Genomic DNA, 20,459 nt, shown 5'->3' on the forward strand with positions numbered 1-20,459 from the left:
AGGGCCTAAGTCTCCATTTGCCTCCAGGTCGGACCTCACAGCACCAGCAAAAGACCAACTTCAATGGAGAGGTGCTTGGTCATATTCACTTCCTCTAAAATCATTTTAAACGTAAAATGCTTTACATATACTTATTTTTTTGTCTTGCTTAAATTCTTACAAAATGCTTTATGTACAACACATATATTTGTGTTTTATAGTTTATATAAAACTAAGATGCCAGGCAGAAATAAATGCTGTAATTTGCTGTAACTATGTCATCTAAGGTTGCAACGATGAAGGAAACGCGACACATTTCTCTATCGTATGCGGAGGAAAAAAAATGTGTTTGTAAAATCAGCCTGGCTGCATGGTAATATAAACAAACACAATCCAGCAGAATTTAACAATTTTAAAGTCTGGAAGATGTATTAAAACTTTTTTTTTTTTTCACAGTTTAACAACAGCTGTAAATTTAGCAATGGTTGTCGATCACCGCTTCGTTTCTGCTGCTTTTCTCACAAACGGAGGCATAAAAATAAAAAATAAAAAACAATAACCCTTGCTGCTAGCAGGACTACGTAATTAAATATGCATGCTTTTAAAAGAAGCCGTGGAGCAGAAGCGACGCATGAAATACGCGTTATTGTTCACGCTTTACGGAGCTCTGCCTGAGAAGCAGCTCACCTCTAAACCGTAAGCACCGTTGTGAGACATTATTTCTGTCTCAGCAAAGACGCCTGTCCTCACCTCTCATGAACCATGATCCACCATTCAAACCGGTGCTATTGTGCAACAGAAAGCAAATAATCGGCCCTGGATGACTGAGGAGGTCCGCCACGCGCTAAAAGCACGGAACTCAGCCTTCAAGTCTGGTGACAAGGAGGCACTGAGGACAGCTAGAGCCACCCTGAACCGTGCCATCAGGTTAGCAAAGCGGAACCATAACCAGAAAATCCAGCATCTGTTCCACGACGCCAACAACACCAGGAGCATGTGGCAAGGCATACGGGCGATCACAGACTACAACACGCCCCCTGCCCCGGTGGATGAAGTTGATGCTGACTTCCTAAACGGACTAAATAACTTCTTTGGGAGGTTTGAGGCACTAAATCGCACTCCAGCAGTGAAGGCTGTCCCACATCAGGAAGAGGAGGTTCTCTGCCTTGACACAGCCGACGTGTGGAAGACTCTGAGGAGGGTCAACCCGCGGAAGGCCCCAGGTCCCGACAACATACCTGGGCGGGTGCTCAAGGAGTGTGCAGGTCAGCTAGCTGGTGTCCTCACGGACATTTTTAACACCTCGCTGGAGCAAGCCACAGTGCCAGCATGCTTCAAGTCTGCCTCCATCATCCCAGTGCCAAAGAAACCTCAAGTCACCTGCTACAACGACTACCGGCCCGTCGCACTGACTCCCATCATGATGAAGTGCTTTGAAAGGCTGGTAAAGGAACACATCGTCTCCAGTCTCCCCCCAACACTCGACCCGTTCCAGTTTGCCTACCGGCGAAACCGCTCCACTGAGGACGCCATCTCCTCTGCTCTTCACCTGAGCCTGGCCCACCTGGAGGAGAAGAACACCCACGTGCGGATGCTGTTCCTGGACTTCAGTTCAGCGTTTAACACCATCATCCCACAGCACCTGGTGGGAAAGCTGGAACATCTGGGCTTCAACACACCCCTTCGAAACTGGCTGCTGGACTTCCTCACCAACAGACCTCAGTCAGTCCGGGTCGGTCAGAACACCTCTGATGTCATCACCCTCAGCACGGGCTCCCCTCAGGGCTGCGTCCTGAGCCCCCTGCTGTTCACCCTGATGACATATGACTGCGTCCCCAGGTTCACCACCAATCACATCGTGAAGTTTGCGGACGACACCACGGTGGTGGGCCTCATCAGGGACGACAACGACCGGGACTACAGAGAGGAGGTGGAGCAGCTGGTGGACTGGTGCAGTGAAAACAGTCTGATCCTGAACGTGGAGAAAGACGAAGGAGATCATCGTCGACTTCAGGAAAAACCGCCCCCACCATGCTCCACTGCTCATCAACAGCTCAGCTGTGGAGGTGGTCAGCAGCACAAAGTTCCTGGGGGTGCACATCACGGACAACCTCACCTGGACTGTAAACACTTCATCTCTAGTGAAGAGGGCACAGAAGCGCTTGTACTTTCTGCGGAGGATGAGGAGAGCCCGCCTGCCCCCGCCCATCCTCACAACCTTCTACAGAAGCACCATAGAGAGCGTTCTGACCAGCTGTCTCTCTCTGTGGTGTGGAGGCTGCAGAGCTTCTGACTGGAAGAATGTGAGGAGGGTGGTGAGGACAGCGGAAGGAATCATTGGGGCTCCTCTTCCCTCCATTAAGGACATTTCATCACAGCGCTGTGTGTCCCGAGCCCGTAATATCATCAAAGACCCCTCACACCCCCACCATGGACTGTTCTCCCTGCTGCCCTCTGGAAAGAGGTTCCGCAGCATCCGCTGCAGATCCACCAGGTTGTGCAACAGCTTCTTCCCCACTGCCATCAGACTGTTGAACCTTTGATCCACAATCCGAACTCTGCACCTATTGCACATTATCGGGCATCAAATGCTGCTGAACTTTTAACTTTTAGCCCTTTAAATTGTTCATCTCATTGTATTTTTCAATAACGCATTTTTTGCACAAATGCCATTTTGCACTGAACCACTGCAACTTGCACACTGTCTCTTATCCTCTGCACTGTTCACACTCTGACCACTGCTGCACTTTTTGTATTTTTCTATAACTCGTGCCATTGTGAAATATCAATGCAACGTTCATAAGCTGTATGTAACGCAATTTCGTTCTGTATGCACCCTGTGCATACAAAATGACAAATAAAGAAGTCTAAGTCTAATCGAGAGGTATATGATGTTAGGAGCCCAATGTGGGCCTGCTCAGAGGAGCGCACACGTGCCAGACTTCTTGTCGTCGTCGAAACCTCCTGCTCCCTCTTTCCTGTTGGGGTCGCTGAGCTCGTCGTACAGCCCCGTGTCGATCATCTCCTGTTGCCAGGGAATGGGCACTGCGCCCGTGCTGAACTCCTTGAAAAATTTATCATCCTTGGCGTCAAACTCGATGCCTTTGATCTCGGAGAACTCTGCAATGTCGCCGGTGTCCTTGGCGTAGACCACGTTGGGTTTGGGGACCCAGGGAGGGTCCACAAGCCCTGCCTCCAAGCGGGGAAAGTTGATTGTCTTAAACCACTCGTGTTTCCTCGGATCCTCCATGTTGTTCCTGAGACACAGAAAAATTGTCTGAATTCTTATTAACCAGAAACTACAGGAAAGCAAATCACTGCCAAAAGGGCTTACTGTTCCCGAGCTAAACCCCACGCCACTCTTACCTCATACCCAGACGCTCATCTATTTTCTTCTTGAGGAACTGCTGGATGATGTCCTTGGTGGGGGCATCAAAGCACTTGTGTTCCCACTTTGGCTCCTCGTTGAGAATGCGCCGCTGCACCTCCTCCTTCTCCACCTTCTCCTTTTTGCTCTCAGGGCCTTTGAAAGGCGTGTAGCCCGCCACCATTTCGTAGATGCTGCAGCCCAGGGCCCACCAGTCAACAGATGTCCGATATGGGGTTTTGCTCAGGATCTCGGGGGCCATGTAGGCTCCCGTACCCGCCTGGACAGCAAACATTAATAGCAGGAAATGAAAAAACAGATCAGAAGGATGTTTGGCCATGTAAGCTAAAGCATGATGCATTGCAGACAATTGGAAAATCTTTGTTTACGTTTATTATAAATGTTCGTATCAAACAGTAAAGCCATAGTCCTCCAATCAAATACTATCTGGAGTTTCTCTCCTTATTGCTTTCTGCGCCGCCTCTTTTTCTTTCATTTTCCTTGTGTGACCCTGCAAGCAGCCTTAAAGCTAGGAGCCTAATCCTAATGCTAAGCCTACTAGCTGTCAAGAGTTGTGTGCGTCTGCACACTGAGTTGTCCTGTCCCTTATATAAGGCGTATCCATTTTTGGATGTTGCGGCCGCATACAGAAATACATCCAGACATCCAAACGCAGAGCCCTTCGTACCCGCTAAGGTACATGTGATGCAAACCTCTGCTGAGCCATTTCTGTTTGCCACCCCAAGTCAGTCAAGGGGCTTTTATATCCTAACACCTTAAAGACTCTTAGTTTGAGCTCCCATAATTCCTTTCTGTTTTGGTTCAAACCTTAGATGGGCAATGAGAGAAAGTTATCAGGAATAATTCATGTAAAGAAAAGTGCAAAACATAATAATCAATGAAAGCATCAACTTTTTGAAACAAAGTTAAAGAGAGCGCCCTGCTTTGTTGGTCATATAGGACAGTTTCCACTGAATGTGTCGTTTGTATTGATGATTTGTGGGACTGGACACTTTTAGTGCCTCAAGCTCGCTCCTCTAATCCTAAATTGCCACAGAAACACATCTGTGACTTCTACGCAGAGTAGTTCTATACCGGCCCCTCACTACTTTTCTCCACCAGGACCTCATATTTAAAAAGAAGGGAAAACAGAAGCAATCTCTTGAAATGTTGATGAAAGTGTTTGCAAACTATCCTGTCTGAACATATGCAATCGAAGGTTTCGCTCTGTCTCTACATCTAATCAGGGACAGACTTGTATAATGCAGAGTAAGAGGATTACGGGACCAAAGTCAGGTTTGTCGGTAGGAGGTTAGCCCAGTCACTTTGGCTGACCGAAGAGCATCACAGCGCTGGATAATAAGCTTACTGGACTTTCAGAGAGCTGAGAGCTTACTCTTTGCTCCTACAAGTAAGTCCTGGAGAAAACCTGTGGCAGCATTGGTCACTGGTCTCACCTGATGGGTGAGGTGCATTTATGTCGCTCTCCACTAAATTGTAGAGACTTAACTATAGAGATACAAAGATACAGAAAAAAGTACAATTTGCCTTTGATGTTTAACCTTAACCTTAAGACATATGGGCTTGATTTTTTTCTTTACAGATTGTCAAGAGGTTGCTGTTCGGCCTCAATGATTGTGGATTGATTCTTTTAGCCAGACAGAGTGAAATAAATTCCTTTGCTCAAGGAATCTCTGGCTAATGTCCGAATGTATTTCCAGTGGTTGCCTATAAATGACCAAGGTATGTCCTGACTGCTAAAGGATCTAATGAATTACATAATGGATTCAGAAGCTCTAATTGCAAGGATCCTTAAACAAACCAGTAATCTCTGTCCGGATTTACACTGAAACTCTAACATAGGGTGACAGTATGGATAGATCCTACAATGAGCTCAACCTTTTCGTCACAGAAGGCCTTGCAGAAACCTTTCATTCTGGCTTATTTAGACCATTTCCTCTGTTCAAAAAATGACCTTTAAGAGAGACTAATGCTCCAACATCGGCAACACAAAAAAAACACTTCAGTGTCCATTGACTCACCATTTGGGTGACCGTTTTTCCTGGAACTATCTCTATAGCCAGACCCAAATCGGAAAGTCGACACTGGCCTTGACTATCCAGCAGGACATTCTCGGGCTTCATGTCTCGGTATATAATATCCATTGCATGGAGATGCAGGATGCCGGTGGTGATCTGTGCCGTATAGTGAATGATACGCTTCATCTCTATGCCCTTGTCCACACCCTTTCCGTCATAGCCGATGTTGTAAATGTGGTACTTGAGGTCTCCTCCATTCATCAGGGTCATGACAAGGCACAGGTGAGTCTTGGTGTCGTACGCATAGGCCAGGTTGACCAGAAACAGGCTGTTGACCTTCTCCAAGATCTGCTTCTCCAATAGGGCCATTTTTTCACCACCCTTCTTTTTCAGACGTTTTTTACATAGCTTCTTGCAGGCGTACATCTGACCTGTATTCTTCACCTGAACAGCACACACCTACAGGGAGGTTAAAAAAATATTGACAGATGCTTAGAGATACTGAAAATTTCTGCAAAGAGAAAAAATAAAATCTATTATAAAGCTAACAGACAGCAAATCCATTAAACTCTGTGGACAAAAACACAAAATGGTCTTTTTTCCTTAAAAAGGTTTAAATTGTTGAATCTTCTAGTTAAAATATAACATTTATCATATAAGTTTTACATATTGATAAGATCAGAACATACAGAATGTATGAAACCAAATTCTAATTGCTGGTTTACGCACACAAACTTACAGCTAATGTATCTTTTTTATGAATAGTAAATAAACATATAAGCATGCCTAAATCTCTTATGTTATATTATATGATAAACTTATATCATCATATTAAGCGTTTAGTTGGATTGTAGCCGAGTAAAAACTAGAAAACTCAATAAACATGCTTCTTGCAGAGCTGCTACTTTAGCATCCCTTAGCATAGCACTTCATGCGTGTTTCTCTCGCATTTTCTTGATGACAGTTTTAAATCAATCCCAGTTTCCAATAAAGTTAGAAACATTCACAAGCAACATGTAGATTACATCCTATTGACAAAATGCAGTGCTGTTTTACTAGCAAACAAAAATCCACGATAGCTGAGAGGTTAAGGTAAGCATTGACTTTAAAGGAGTTCCTCAGGGGTCACTTCTAGGACCCGTTTTTTGGGTTTTTTATGACAGCAGGCTGACAGGACAGGGGGTACGAGAGACGGGGCAGACATGGGCAAAGGACCACAGGTCGGATTCGGACCCCGGGTCGGCCGTGCCGAGGACTGGAGCCTCCGTATATGAGTCGTGCGTGCCAACTACTGCGCCCCTAAGACCACTGCTTTTGTCATTTTGTGTCCATCTGATGATTCTAAACAGCTCCCATTAAAAATTACTTTTGTTTGTCTGTAAAAAGTAGTTTTTTTGCGATTACTTATTATTTATGCTTATTTTTGCTTATTACTTGTTTTGTTTTTTACTCACGGTCATTAGATTTTATTTTTAATCAACAATACAGTGTGTTCTTTTTGGAAAGTTAGCTGTTAGCTTGAAATGAGGTTAATTCTCTCGCCTATATGCAGTTATATCTCTTACTCATGACTGAAAGATTTATAATTATCACAGCTGCAGTCTGAGCCTTGCTGTTATAACTAGCATGTTTTAGGGGAGAGCTCCAAATGTTAAAAAAATATATATATATTTTTCACAACACAAAAAAAAGTAATCCTTACCTCTCCGAAGCCCCCCTTTCCCAGAGTCCTGAATTCATAGAAGTATTTGTCGCTGATGGGCTGCTTTTCGTACTCCTTCCATTGAAGGAATTTGTCAAAGAATGGGCTGGCCTGGTATTCTGTGAAAGGTTTGCCTTTTAGAAATTCCCTCACACCATCCTGCACCTTGGTTTTCATCACTTCTTCAAAGTTGGCGTCTGTAACCGACTTGCATTTTTCCGCAGATTCCCCGCTAAGAAAGGCCAGGAAGGACTTGGAGTCGGATTTACAGTACTTATTCAGGATTTCTTGGCGAGCCTTGTCTTTAGCTGCGCCCTCGGCCAGGTCCCAGTCATACAACTCATCCAGAAACTGTGCGGCGAGCTGGAACTCAGGGGTGCTGGACAGAAACTCACGGAAAAGCTTTTTCCCTATAGGCTGTCTTTCACAAAGGGATGTAAAGTCCTTCTCAATGGCCTCTCGGAGAGCAGAACACTGCTCTGGCTTGGGCAGAGACAAACTGCGGCGGCGCTTTTTCATCTCCTTGTCGTCCCCTCCTTGGGCTTTCAGGTAGGCCGTATTGGCCACCAGGTTGTCCAAACCCCCCATGTCACACATCTTGGCGGTTGTATGTGTTCTGTCCCCCTACGTGGCTGGCTTCCCAAGGATGCCCACTTGGAGTCTGTGTGTTTATGAGAGTGCAGTTCTTTCCCGAGCCAGCGTGCAAATGAGCTGCCCCACCAAGCAAACCTGCAAACCTAAGACACACTGACACACCCAGTAATTACTCATTTAGAATTAAATACCAAGGAGGGATTTTGGCTTAAGGATCTTTGTGTGGTCTATTCGAGGATCCTGTGCACGGAAAGGGAATCGTAAGCGGGCTCTGTCGTAAGAGGCTTTGAGGACCTCTATATTTGTCCCTGAGGATATCAGTGGTCCTTTGGGTTCTGTTGACTAATGCAAAATGAGCTGGGTGTTGAGAGGTAATAGTGAGGTACAGACCATGATGTTAAATACAAAAAACAACTTTTTTCTAATAAACCAGGAATGATTTCCTTTATATTTAATCAAAACATTATGGGAGTAAAATATGATTTTTAATTCTGCATTTTTTTCTCCTATCACAAATTATCCCCTGCTTATGTGTCGTTTGTTCCCTTCCTCCCTCTCTCAACAGAACTGGCACCTCAGTCAGCTTTTTTTTTTTTTACAGTGTCCTGTCTGGCGATAAGAATAATTGTCTTGATGCCAAAAAGAAAGAGCGCAACAGATTTTACTCTCACAAGTGGAGCAGTACGGCTATCGCCATAGTGTTCCGCTTGATTTATGCATATAAATAGCTTTATTATAATCATGCAGGGAGTTTTACAGGTTATATGGACACTGCAATGTAAATACACTGGAAAAACAATCCAGAAATAAGCAAAAATGTCTTAAATTAAGTGTATTTACCCTTAATTTGAGTAGGTAAATGAGATAGTTTGTCAATGGAATGAGTATTTTATACTCTTAAAATAAGTTAATTAGATAATATGCACTTAAAATAAGACAATGCAATTGTTATTTCCTATTTTAGGTGTAAATTGTCTTGTTCCATTGGCAAAATCGCTCTTTTACCCCCTCAATCCAAGAACAAATGCACTTATCTTAGGAAAACATGACTTATCTAGATTTTGATTATTTCCAGTGTAGAACAGGAAATGAAAAACAGGAAAAAGGAGAAAAGATGAAAGAAAGAGGAGATAAAAGGGAGATAATGATAAAACATCTTCATCACCTGCAAAGAGATGGAAAAAGAACAGAACAACCAACGGATATAAGAGATACAATAAAGTAACATCTTAATACTATCGCTAAGTATAAGTAGTATTATTTAATCTGACATTTATACCGTGGGAGCTGAAGACAATAATTTGGGGTTTCTGTTGGAAGTGAATCTCTGAGTACCTGGAACCAAACACCTGTAGTTGATTGTGAGAGTGAACTTGTGCATGTAAAGGTTATCCGAATTAAAAATGCTCAATAGTGGTTGTGAAGAGCTGAAGACCCGCCCCCCCAGAGCACAGAGGCGAGCGCCAGGGGGATCCCCAGAGAAAACGCGCCCAAGAGGGGACAACCCAGAATAGTTACCTTTATATTTAATTAAAACAGTAAAATATAATTTTTAATTTGGCATTTTTTTCTTATCACAAATTATCACCTGCTTATGTGTCGTTTGTTCCCTTCCTCCCTCTCTCAACAGAACAGGCACCTCAGTCAGCTTTTTTCACTAATCTGTCTGCTTCTTTATCTCCCCTCAAACTCTCATTGGCTGCATATACGTCCTCTCATTCATCAATGGCCGCCTCTGGGTCACCAACGTTATGTTTTGGAATATTCAGAAATAATATGCAGCATGATGTGTAAAATAACCAACAACATTTTGGTTTGGAAATACATCCCATCGTATGGGGCGCCGTTTGTGAAGTTAAGCTGACTAAAATTAGCAGCAATATTTATGGTTATTTAGCCTGTTTTAAGAGAAAAATAAGGGGGTCATTTTTTCCCTATGTCATTCATTCATTTATAAAAACCTTACTTAGTTAAATAAACATTTAGTTTGGATCTAAATATTTTGTTTGCTAATTAAATATTTTGTTTGTCAAAAAAATATTTAGCTCCAAACTAAATATTTATTTGACAAAGTAAGGTTTTTATAAATGAATGAATGACGTAGTTTAAAACTGATTTGGGAAAAAATAAATGCCTTATTGTTCCCTTAAAACCAGCTAAATAATCATAAATATCTCTCCTAATTTTTACATTTAAATGCTGAAAACATAGTTTTCAACGTCTATTATTGGACTTAAGCGGGACAAAATTTAAATACCACAGGGGTCTGCACTCTGCAGCTCGAACATTAACTGTTACTAGTTTTGGACACACTAAGCATGCTTGTAGCGACAGTGGGGAGGAAAAACTCCCTTTGAACAGGAAGAAACCTCCAGCAGAATCAGGCTCAGTGTGAGCGGCCATCTGCTGAGGCCCACTGGGGTTCAAGGAGACAGAAGCAGACATAGAAAAAGAAGCATAGATACAAAAGGCCACTTTCAACCAGCTCCACAGGCGGCCCCGTCCAGGAAACACACAGCCAGGCAGACGAGCTCCGAGCCAGCTCCCATGTCAGAGGTGTCGCTATATTTAGGCAGAAATGGCCGCTCCCAGCTCAGTGATCACGCCGAATTTACTGATTAATGCTAAATTCATTAAATGACCGCGAAGATATAAATAATATGAATAAAGATTGATTTGATTTTATTTTACTTACATAGTGTGTACTTACATAGAACACACTGCCGAGGTATTCTAACTTTATTACCTTTCATTTAACAGTTTTAGCCACTTTATACAGTATAGAAGAACATCTGCCTCTATTTTATTACATGATTTGAACTTTTTGGCTCTTGAGGTCCAGATGGACTGCCATGGTTCTGGTTCTATTGCAGGTTTCTTCTTGTTAAAAATGAGGGTTTCCTCTCCACTGTCGCTGCATGCATGCTCAGTGTGAGGGATCTACTGTTGCCAAATGCTTATTGAGGAGACGTGTGTCCTGGAAGTCAAAGACTCAATACAATCAGCTGGTTTTTGCTTAATAAACTTTACCAATCTGTCAGTATTATTGGTTGAATTGTCACTAAGCCCCCTGCTGTTCACCCTGATGACATATGACTGCGTCCCCAGGTTCACCACCAATCACATCGTGAAGTTTGCGGACGACACCACGGTGGTGGGCCTCATCAGGGACGACAACGACCGGGACTACAGAGAGGAGGTGGAGCAGCTGGTGGACTGGTGCAGTGAAAACAGTCTGATCCTGAACGTGGAGAAGACGAAGGAGATCATCGTCGACTTCAGGAAAAACCGCCCCCACCATGCTCCACTGCTCATCAACAGCTCAGCTGTGGAGGTGGTCAGCAGCACAAAGTTCCTGGGGGTGCACATCACGGACAACCTCACCTGGACTGTAAACACTTCATCTCTAGTGAAGAGGGCACAGAAGCGCTTGTACTTTCTGCGGAGGATGAGGAGAGCCCGCCTGCCCCCGCCCATCCTCACAACCTTCTACAGAAGCACCATAGAGAGCGTTCTGACCAGCTGTCTCTCTCTGTGGTGTGGAGGCTGCAGAGCTTCTGACTGGAAGAATGTGAGGAGGGTGGTGAGGACAGCGGAAGGAATCATTGGGGCTCCTCTTCCCTCCATTAAGGACATTTCATCACAGCGCTGTGTGTCCCGAGCCCGTAATATCATCAAAGACCCCTCACACCCCCACCATGGACTGTTCTCCCTGCTGCCCTCTGGAAAGAGGTTCCGCAGCATCCGCTGCAGATCCACCAGGTTGTGCAACAGCTTCTTCCCCACTGCCATCAGACTGTTGAACCTTTGATCCACAATCCGAACTCTGCACCTATTGCACATTATCGGGCATCAAATGCTGCTGAACTTTTAACTTTTAGCCCTTTAAATTGTTCATCTCATTGTATTTTTCAATAACGCATTTTTTGCACAAATGCCATTTTGCACTGAACCACTGCAACTTGCACACTGTCTCTTATCCTCTGCACTGTTCACACTTTGACCACTGCTGCACTTTTTGTATTTTTCTATAACTCGTGCCATTGTGAAATATCAATGCAACGTTCATAAGCTGTATGTAACGCAATTTCGTTCTGTATGCACCCTGTGCATACAAAATGACAAATAAAGAAGTCTAAGTCTAAGTCTAAGTCTATGAAGAGCATTTAGATGACGCGTGTTTGTTCAAATAAATTGTATTAGTTGGGGGAAAAAAGAGTAATAATTAAAAACTGAAGAGTTCTTCTTAAACTGAAAAGAAATATTTAAGGCTGAAAATAAAAGTCTTAATCTACTTTTAAGATTTTTGGAGTTTTTTTTATTTCAGTTTAAAACTGCTGGGCCCTCAGTATGCTTCCATCGGTGGCCCTCACTGTACATTTATAATGATGTATGGGCCAATTCAGCACAATAACTTTGGGTTAATATTAGCCAGTGGCGGCCGGCCAATAGAGGGCGATAGGGCGCCGCCCAACCCACCAAACGACTCTGATTAAGACAGAAAAAATAAATTTAAATATGTTTTTTTTATTATTAAATTAAATTAAACTGTAAAATATTTTGAAATATATTAGTTTTTTTTAGATGTGCAAGATTAATCTTTAATGACTTTTAAAGCGTTCCATTTTTAGCCTGATTGGTGACGTATTTCCACCCGAGGGCGCAAATTTCTTTGCCCATTGACTCTCGTTAAAAGTCGTCCATGTGCAGCAGCTCCTCTACAATACATTAGGTATAGGAGAGCTCTGGGCGCACCTCTCCTGCGCCCCAAGCTGACAGGAAGTATATTTGCTCACCACCTCCCACCACAGCGCAGACGTTTTGCCAGCAGATATCCCAAGTCTCCTGGAAGTTCCAGGAGTCTCCCTGATATCGGTAGTTTTTCAAAGATGCCTGCTAGTCAGATAAATTATCCCGGATTTTAGACTTTGAGAGGTGGTGTTTTTTAAAGTGAGTGAGAGCGAGCAGGCAAAACAATAATTCACGCACCATGTGCGGATTAGAACTACTGCGACTGCGCAGAAACAACAAGAGATAGCGGGGTGTGGGGAGGAGGTGTGAGACCTGTGCAGCGTATCTGTCCAAAGCGATGCTCTGTCCAACAAGCGCTTCCAGGCGACTGGTTGATAGAGAGCTGATTGGATAAGTCGGAAAAATAAGCCAATAAGTTTCAGTTCACTCTCTGAGAGTCACCTGGTTACCACTCAAAGCTGTGAAATAGCAGAGGTTGAATTATTGAGTATAAAATGAAAATATCAGACTCATCTTACAGCAGAACAGACTAAAGTTTGTCAGTGAAGGTTGAAATATGATGAAGTGTGTATGTATGGGGCATGGTGCGGGTGGGTTGTCTTCGGTGGGGGGGTGTTCGATAAGCATCTCCCTGAAATTAGTTTTTGGAACTTGGGATGTCTGTGCGGGTGATTGACAGGTCGAGTCGCGGGAGTAAGAGACGCATTGGAGGGAGAGAGAAATGGCACAAGAACCGTCCTTTTCCAGGACCTGGTTTAGCTCCAAGGCTAGGCTAACTGCATGCAGCGAGGCTAACTGCATGCAACGAGGCTAACTGAATGCAGCGAGGCTAACTGCATGCAACGAGGCTAATTGAATGCAGCGAGGCTAACTGCGTGCAGCGAGGCTAACTGAATGCAGCGAGGCTAACTGCGTGCAACGAGGCTAACTGCGTGCAGCGAGGCTAACTGCGTGCAGCGAGGCTAACTGAGTGCAGCGAGGCTAACTGCGTGCAGCGAGGCTAACTGAATGCAGCGAGGCTAACTGCATGCTGCGAGGCTAACTGCATGCAGCGAGGCTAACTGCATGCAGCGAGGCTAACTGCCTGCAGCAAGGCTAACTGCATGCCGCGAGACTAACTGCATGCAGCGAGGCTAACTGCGTGCAGCGAGGCTAACTGCGTGCAGCAAGGCTAACTGCATGCAGCAAAGCTAACTGCGTGCAGCAAGGTAACTGTGTGCAGCGAGGCTAACTGAATGCAGCGAGGCTAACTGAATGCAGCGAGGCTAACCGCATGCAGCGAGGCTAACCGCATGCTGCGAGGCTAACCCCATGCAGCGAGGCTAACCGCATGCTGCGAGGCTAACCGCATGCTGCGAGGCTAACCGCATGCTGCGAGGCTAACCGCATGCTGCGAGGCTAACCGCATGCAGCGAGGCTAACTGCATGCAGCGAGGCTAACTGCATGCAGCGAGGCTAACTGTATGCAGCGAGGCTAACTGCATGCAGCGAGGCTAAGGCTTTATCCTGCTTTCCCTGCCTCTTTTTTCAAATGTCAGGATCTGAGCCTTGTCTGCCAGGAACTGGTTTAGCTCCAAGGCAAGGCTAACTGCATGCAGCGAGGCTAAACGCATGCAGTGAGGCTAACTGCATGCAGCGAGGCTAAGGCTTTATCCTGCTTTCCCTGCCTCCTTTTTCAAATGTCAGGATCAGATCCAGCATGGATAAAGACAGCTAGGACTGATTTAAAGCACTTTTTAGAAAAGGAAAAGAAGAATGAACAATCTGGGATTCACATGGAAAATAATAGAATATAGTCTACTTTTTCTACATGTTTGTTAATTTGCATAGTTGTTCTTAAATAAACACATTCTCAGAAAATAAAGTTTTTATATATTAAAAATAAATAAAGCTGACTAATAGCTTCTCCATTATTAAACTAGTAATTTTTTTTATCAGGTTTGTTACACAATATTGGACCATGAAAAACTCAGATTTACCTTCACAGCCTCAGAAGGGCAAGATTTATGGACAAAAAGTAAACCTGGACATGAAATTATGTTTTTATAATGTTTTTTTGTTGTTGGCATTCATGTAAATATACTGGTGTGATAACTTAGTATGTGGTTGATCTATTTTAAATGTATAGCCCCCCCCCCTTGAGAAAACTCCACCAGCCGCCAGTGATATTAGCTAATCCTTTCTCATAGAGTCTAAAGCTGTCAGCGTCCTGCAGAAGATCACAGAGCCTTCAGTTTATTTTAGGACTTCATCAAACTACTTAATGGGATGAAATTATTATTATTCCCTTATTCTCTACCTCTTTCCGTGTCTAATTGGCTAAAAAAAAGGAATATTTCATTCTAAGAAAGCCGAATGTTGAAGGCGCTCCCGTCATTGAGTCAGCCAGTGTGGACTCGTAAATGGATCATAGTGTCAGTGAAGCCCTTAAGCCTGCTGAGTGACATGTTTCCAGGTCATGGAGGGAACAGAGAGGTAAGCTCACAGATCCCTCTATCGGTTTCACTTTTACCTCACATAAAACTTTGTTTTTAATCCACTGGATGGAGAGATAGTAATGGCATCAGAAGCTGCTTCTGAAAAGACACAAATTGCAGAAAGTGACTCATAGATTAGAACATTGTTCCCTTAGTCATTTCTCTATCACTGAAACCATTCTAGCTTACATGTATGATCTTTGAGCGGCTGCTCCTTTGGTCTTATGATCATTAGCCTAGTTTAAGTAGCAAAGGTTGGGATGAGGAAACCATCGTCAGCTAGTGCTGCATAAGGTCCGTTATGTAGTCTTCACACTGTTTTACTCAATCCTATTAAGCCCCGTCAGACATGTCGACACAGACACACAGCTCACATTCCCAGCCGGGCAGAATCCTTCAATAGATAGATGGGATAGTTAGATATTTTTTGCAACTCTGCTTAAATGTAAATTAAGTGTTTTGTTGTTGTTTTTAATACTGCCAGTGCCGGTTGCAGAGATGGCAAAAGTACTGACTTTCCGTACTTGAGTAAAAGTACAGAGACTTATGTAAAAAAAATACTCTGGTAAAAGTGGAAGTACTGATTAAACCTCTTTACTCAAGTAAAAGTAACAAAGTACAGGCTTGTAAATTTACTTAAAGTATAAAAGTAAAAGTAGAAACCACTTTTTTCATGCCGTTGCCTACATTTTAAATGGATGTCTGCCAATAGGACTAGATCTCCGTTGTGTTCATTTTCAATCATCTCGTCGTCCATGCTACTATGCTAACGCCACCGCCACCAAGCTGCAATGATTTGCCGCCAATGAATACCGCCGAATCTGTCGATTCATCTTGTAGTGGTGCGTCAAATGCAACGTAGATTCCCATCCAATTAGATTGAATTTGGTATTGATGACGTGAAAAATAATAACGGTAACTCCATTGAAATGATTCAAAACTAAAGTAATGAGCCAATTTTTTAAAATGTAAGGAGTAGAAAGTACAGATATTTGTGTAAAAATGTAAGGAGTAGAAGTAAAAAGTCGCCATAAAAATAAGTAGTAAAGTAAAGTAAAAATATCAGAAAAATCTACTTGAGTACAGTAACGAAGTATTTGTACTTCGTTACTTCCCATCTCTGGCCGGTTGTAGACCAAATGTTCCAGAGGTCCAGGAGGGAGCCAGGAAGAGGGCCAGTGTATTTTCAAGGGGGCACAAAAAAAGCATGAAGCAAAAACAAAAAAACTGGGCAATTGATTCAAATATATCAAGAGAGCTGCATGAAGTGAAATTTCCATTCACTTCATGCAAAGCTGGAAGACATAGGTTCTCCCCCCCTCCTGTACAGGGGCTGGCCTTTGGACATTCTTTGGAGGAGCAGAATGTTCACATTTTGGACAAAGAAGACAGGTGGTTTGAGAGGAAGGAAGCCATCTATGTTAGAAAGAAAAAACAACCTTAAACAGAATGAACAAACAAAAATGCAGCAATTCCCTACAATGCAGCAATAGAGTTGATTATTTCCCGCTATCACTGCAGCCCCTGTACAGGAGAGCGGAGGACCTCATCCTTTCAGCCAGGCCAACAATTCCCTTTAACCACAGGCTAACAAAGAAGCCAAACGACCCCCATTCCAAAGGGGGGGACCCGTTCATCCGTTTCTATTTGCATGTTTTCTAAACTAAAACCAGGCTTTGTTGGGCTGCTGGATAAAACCTGGAACTAAACGCTATTTCTGACATTTTGAATTGAAAAAGTCTTTAAATTTGGAAACAAAGTCCAGTGGATTGTCTTTAACTTTTTGGGGAATTTCTGAATGATGCAAGAAGTTCTCAGAGCTCTATTAATGATCAAATATTGTAGGACACTGGACCTCATTGAAAGTCTGACAGACCTGAACTACAAAGCTGTCTCTACATTATTGTTAAACAGTGAAGTGCATGTTTAAACTGGATTTAAAAATTACAGTTGAAAAGATCAGTGCCTGTTAGTAAACGTAAGTTTGATGTTGTAGCAATCTGCTAACTTCAGATTAAATAAAACACGGCATGTTTTGTTGAATTTAACACTTTAAAAGGCGTAATCAGTCGTCTTTCTTGCGTAATCAGTCGTCTTTAATTTCAGATTTAAAGTACTTCTGAAAGTACTTTAAATCTGAAATTAAATTATTCCATACAGTGTTAATATTGTAATGGAATTTAAATTTAAAGCATCAAATATGGTCCAGCAGAGTGATTTGTAAATTTTACAAACTAAATATTTAGGTTATAACCTAAATATTTTGTTTGTTAAATAAATATTTAGTTCCAAATTAAACATTTATTGAACAAAGTAAGGTTTTTATAAACGAATAAATTAAGTGGTGGAAAAATGATTTGAAAAAATAAAAAAGAAACCCCTCTGATTCTTTTCTTAAAACGCGCTAAATAACCATAAATATTGCTCCTGATTTTTGACTGCTGAACTTTACAGCTGGCGGCCGATAGGGGGCGGGCTTCCCTCTGTAGTGAGGAGCAAAGACTCTATTGGTCCGTCTGACGTTAGAAAAATTTTTATTGGTCAATGCGGACACCAGGAGCGAGCGTTTTTATTGGGCTTAAATTAATCATAAATTGAAAAGAATGCATTTCTTAAAAATAATCAAATACAAATATAAATATATTTAACAATATTTAAGAATCTAAGCAATTTAAGAAAGTTAAGCTCAAAACCTGTTTTTTTCAAAAAAAAAAAAAAAAAATTATATATATATATATATATGTATATGTATATATATATATATAAATAAGTCTTACCTCTGGGTTGAATTACTTTCAAAATACAAAAAATTTTCTTCACAGAAAACTTCTCAGAAACGTTCTTTTGTTTCTATAATATAAAAAACATCCAGTTTGACAATTTAGCTCGTATGAAATATTTTTATATTTATTCAATCTCCTCCATTCATTTCCACTTTTCTAGTTTTATATATAAAACTAGAAAAGTGGAAAAAATATTTAAGTGACTTTTATATATATTTATAGAGGTTAAATATTAGCATAATAATTCATCCATTCATCGTTTATGCCGTTATTCATCCTTATAAACATATGGGGGTTATTTGAACTTTATTTCTTAACTGAAATATTTAATTATCCGTTTCATTATTTATGCATATTTTAATTCAATCAGATTATGCCATTTTTATTATCTGCATTGATTTTTCTTTTCTGAGATTTTTTTTGTAATTTTCTGCACTTTTATTTATTAATTTAAAGTGTTTCTATTTTTCCAGTTAAAGTCTGTTAATGGCGGTGGGTTTATAGTTTATTGCCCTTCTGACTTTTAAAGCTTTTAAATCGGAAAAATAAAATTAACTTACCTGTGACTTGGTGACAGAACAGTAATAAAAGTCTTTATCAGGCGCAGGAGCGGGAACCTCAAACAGCGACGCCATGTTGGGCGTTGCCATGGAAACGTCCGTTGAGACCACTGATCTCTGTTTATTCCCTGGACTGCTAATTGCTTTTTCGGGTTGATGAATTTATCTCTATTTTAAAAGTCTTCAGTCCCTGAAAATGAGAACATCATCGTTGCTCGATGCTGTAGCGCACCGATTGTTTACATAACCAGGGAGTACCAATATGGCGGCTGGTGGCTTCACTTCAACCCCGTACTGTCAACGGACAATCAGCAATCCAGGGAATAAACAGAGATCAGTGGATGATACAAGTTAACTCTGCTTTAAAATGACTTAAAGCCAAACAGTGTAGTTAAAAAATCTTTTAATTTATTTTTACATATATTTATATTTATATACACATTTACTACCTATTCTTGTAAAAACAAGTTTGGAATAGAAGTGAAAGCCAAGTTATCCAGTCGGGCGATCCAGTGATGTTTAGAGTCCCTGAAAGCTTCTTTTCCTCCTTAATCCTCAAAATAGGTCGCGTGATGCGAAGCTGCAGAAACTAACGATGCAAACTCAAAGAGAGGACAGTGAACGCAGCACTGTCCTCAGACTGAAAGAGAGGACAGTGAACGCAGCACTGATCCACCGACACAGAGAGGACAGTGAATGCAGCACTGATCCTCAGACTCAAAGAGAGGACAGTGAACGCAGCACTGTCCTCAGACTCAAAGAGAGGACAGCGAACGCAGCACTGATCCTCAGACTCAAAGAGAGGACAGTGAACGCAGCACTGATCCTCAGTCTCAAAGAGAGGACAGTGAACGCAGCACTGATCCTCAGTCTCAAAGAGAGGACAGCGAACGCAGCACTGATCCTCAGACTCAAAGAGAGGACAGTGAACGCAGCACTGATCCACCGGCACAGAGAGGACAGTGAACGCAGCACTGATCCACCGGCACAGAGAGGACAGTGAACGCAGCACTGATCCTCAGACTGAAAAAGAGGACAGTGAACGCAGCACTGATCCACCGACACAGGGAGGACAGTGAACGCAGCGCTGATCCTCAGACTGAAAGAGAGGACAGTGAACGCAGCGCTGTTCCTCAGACTGAAAGAGAGGACAGTGAATGCAGCATTTTGTCTCTGGGATGGTTAGTTTTAAAAGCAGAGGATGAAGCATCCTGCGGGACGTTGACTCCATGCGGTCTGAGGTAGCCCAAACTGGATCCCTCCCAGTAACAGTCTCTTTCTGTCAGTTTTATTCATAGAATATAGTGAATATCTGAATTATGCTACCCTGACAATCGAAGTTACAGGATCATACTTACCAACTTTAACCAGTTTAGGTAACAAGAAACAAAGAAGTTCTACCCAACAGCAAAGCTTAACTTGGTTCACCTCCATTTGTGCTCTAAGAGCTTCGTCTGCTCCTTTACCTGCAGGTCAAACACCGACTCTGCTTCGCCATCTAACGGTGTCAGCGTTGCCTCCTGCTACGGATGCTGGGAAAGAGCCAAAGTGGTACAAAAACTCTTCCTGCTGCCTGGAACCAACAGCAATGCCCCTTCCCCACTAGTTGCTGCACAGGAACACAAAGTGAGTACACACCTAAACTAAACATGGATTTACCATTTTTAGTTTTTGTAGAATAAATGCGTTTATAATCAAAACCCTCCTAATGACTAAAATGACCAATATGTAGCAGCGATGGCAACGACACCAGTGTAAATAGAGCAAAGCCGTAGTATCTGAACAAACCGCCGGTGTTCTGTTAGATCAGCACACCCGGTCAGACCAGCACGCCCTTAAGCCGGGGATACCCTGCGCCATTTTTTCAATCAATTCACGCAGCTACAGCTCGCCATGTTTGTTCTGTGCGACCCGACGCTCTGATGCGATCTACCTGCTCACTGTACGTCTAAAAACCAGGTGGGACTCAGCTCCGCGGTGAGATGGAGCTACTGGGACTCGTCTATCTGGAAGCCAAACCAGTAGCAGAGGAACATGAAGCTCACTAGAGTGAAACGCGCTGCCTTGGATATTTGGGCAATTTAGTGCTGAAAGCCCTAAAAAGAAAAGGAGACGACATATTTGGACAAAGACATGGCTGAGCTAACATGGTTACTACGGTCTGACAGTTTGACAGAAAGAACTCCATTTCACTCATTGCCCCCCC

General features: G+C 42.7%; 1 protein-coding gene across 1 annotated transcript; it reads right to left on the bottom strand.

The window, feature by feature from the left end:
• Positions 1 to 348: 348 nt before the first annotated feature.
• On the bottom strand, positions 349 to 7,721 carry grk7a (G protein-coupled receptor kinase 7a). Its single transcript, XM_038275730.1, has 5 exons — positions 7,088 to 7,721; positions 5,389 to 5,844; positions 3,346 to 3,626; positions 2,860 to 3,236; positions 349 to 792 (listed from the first exon to the last, which is right to left on the bottom strand). The coding sequence occupies exons 1-4, from the start codon at positions 7,682 to 7,684 to the stop codon at positions 2,897 to 2,899; spliced, it is 1,674 nt and encodes a 557-aa protein (XP_038131658.1). The 5' UTR covers positions 7,685 to 7,721; the 3' UTR covers positions 349 to 792; positions 2,860 to 2,896.
• Between the last annotated feature and the right edge of the window lie 12,738 nt (positions 7,722 to 20,459).

Source organism: Cyprinodon tularosa, unplaced genomic scaffold (genome assembly GCF_016077235.1).
Source record: "Cyprinodon tularosa strain WSP-4 unplaced genomic scaffold, ASM1607723v1 ctg977, whole genome shotgun sequence".
NCBI lineage: Eukaryota > Metazoa > Chordata > Actinopteri > Cyprinodontiformes > Cyprinodontidae > Cyprinodon > Cyprinodon tularosa.

What these genes read in the sequence shown, in the direction of transcription:
- grk7a (XM_038275730.1), bottom strand. Translation starts at nt 7,684, where the DNA reads ATGTGTGACATGGGGGGTTTGGACAACCTGGTGGCCAATACGGCCTAC. An exon ending in GAAAAACGGTCACCCAAATG is followed by an intron (nt 3,627 to 5,388) that starts GTGAGTCAATGG and finishes TTTGCTGTCCAG; the next exon opens with GCGGGTACGGGAGCCTACAT. An exon ending in GATGAGCGTCTGGGTATGAG is followed by an intron (nt 3,237 to 3,345) that starts GTAAGAGTGGCG and finishes TCTGTGTCTCAG; the next exon opens with GAACAACATGGAGGATCCGA.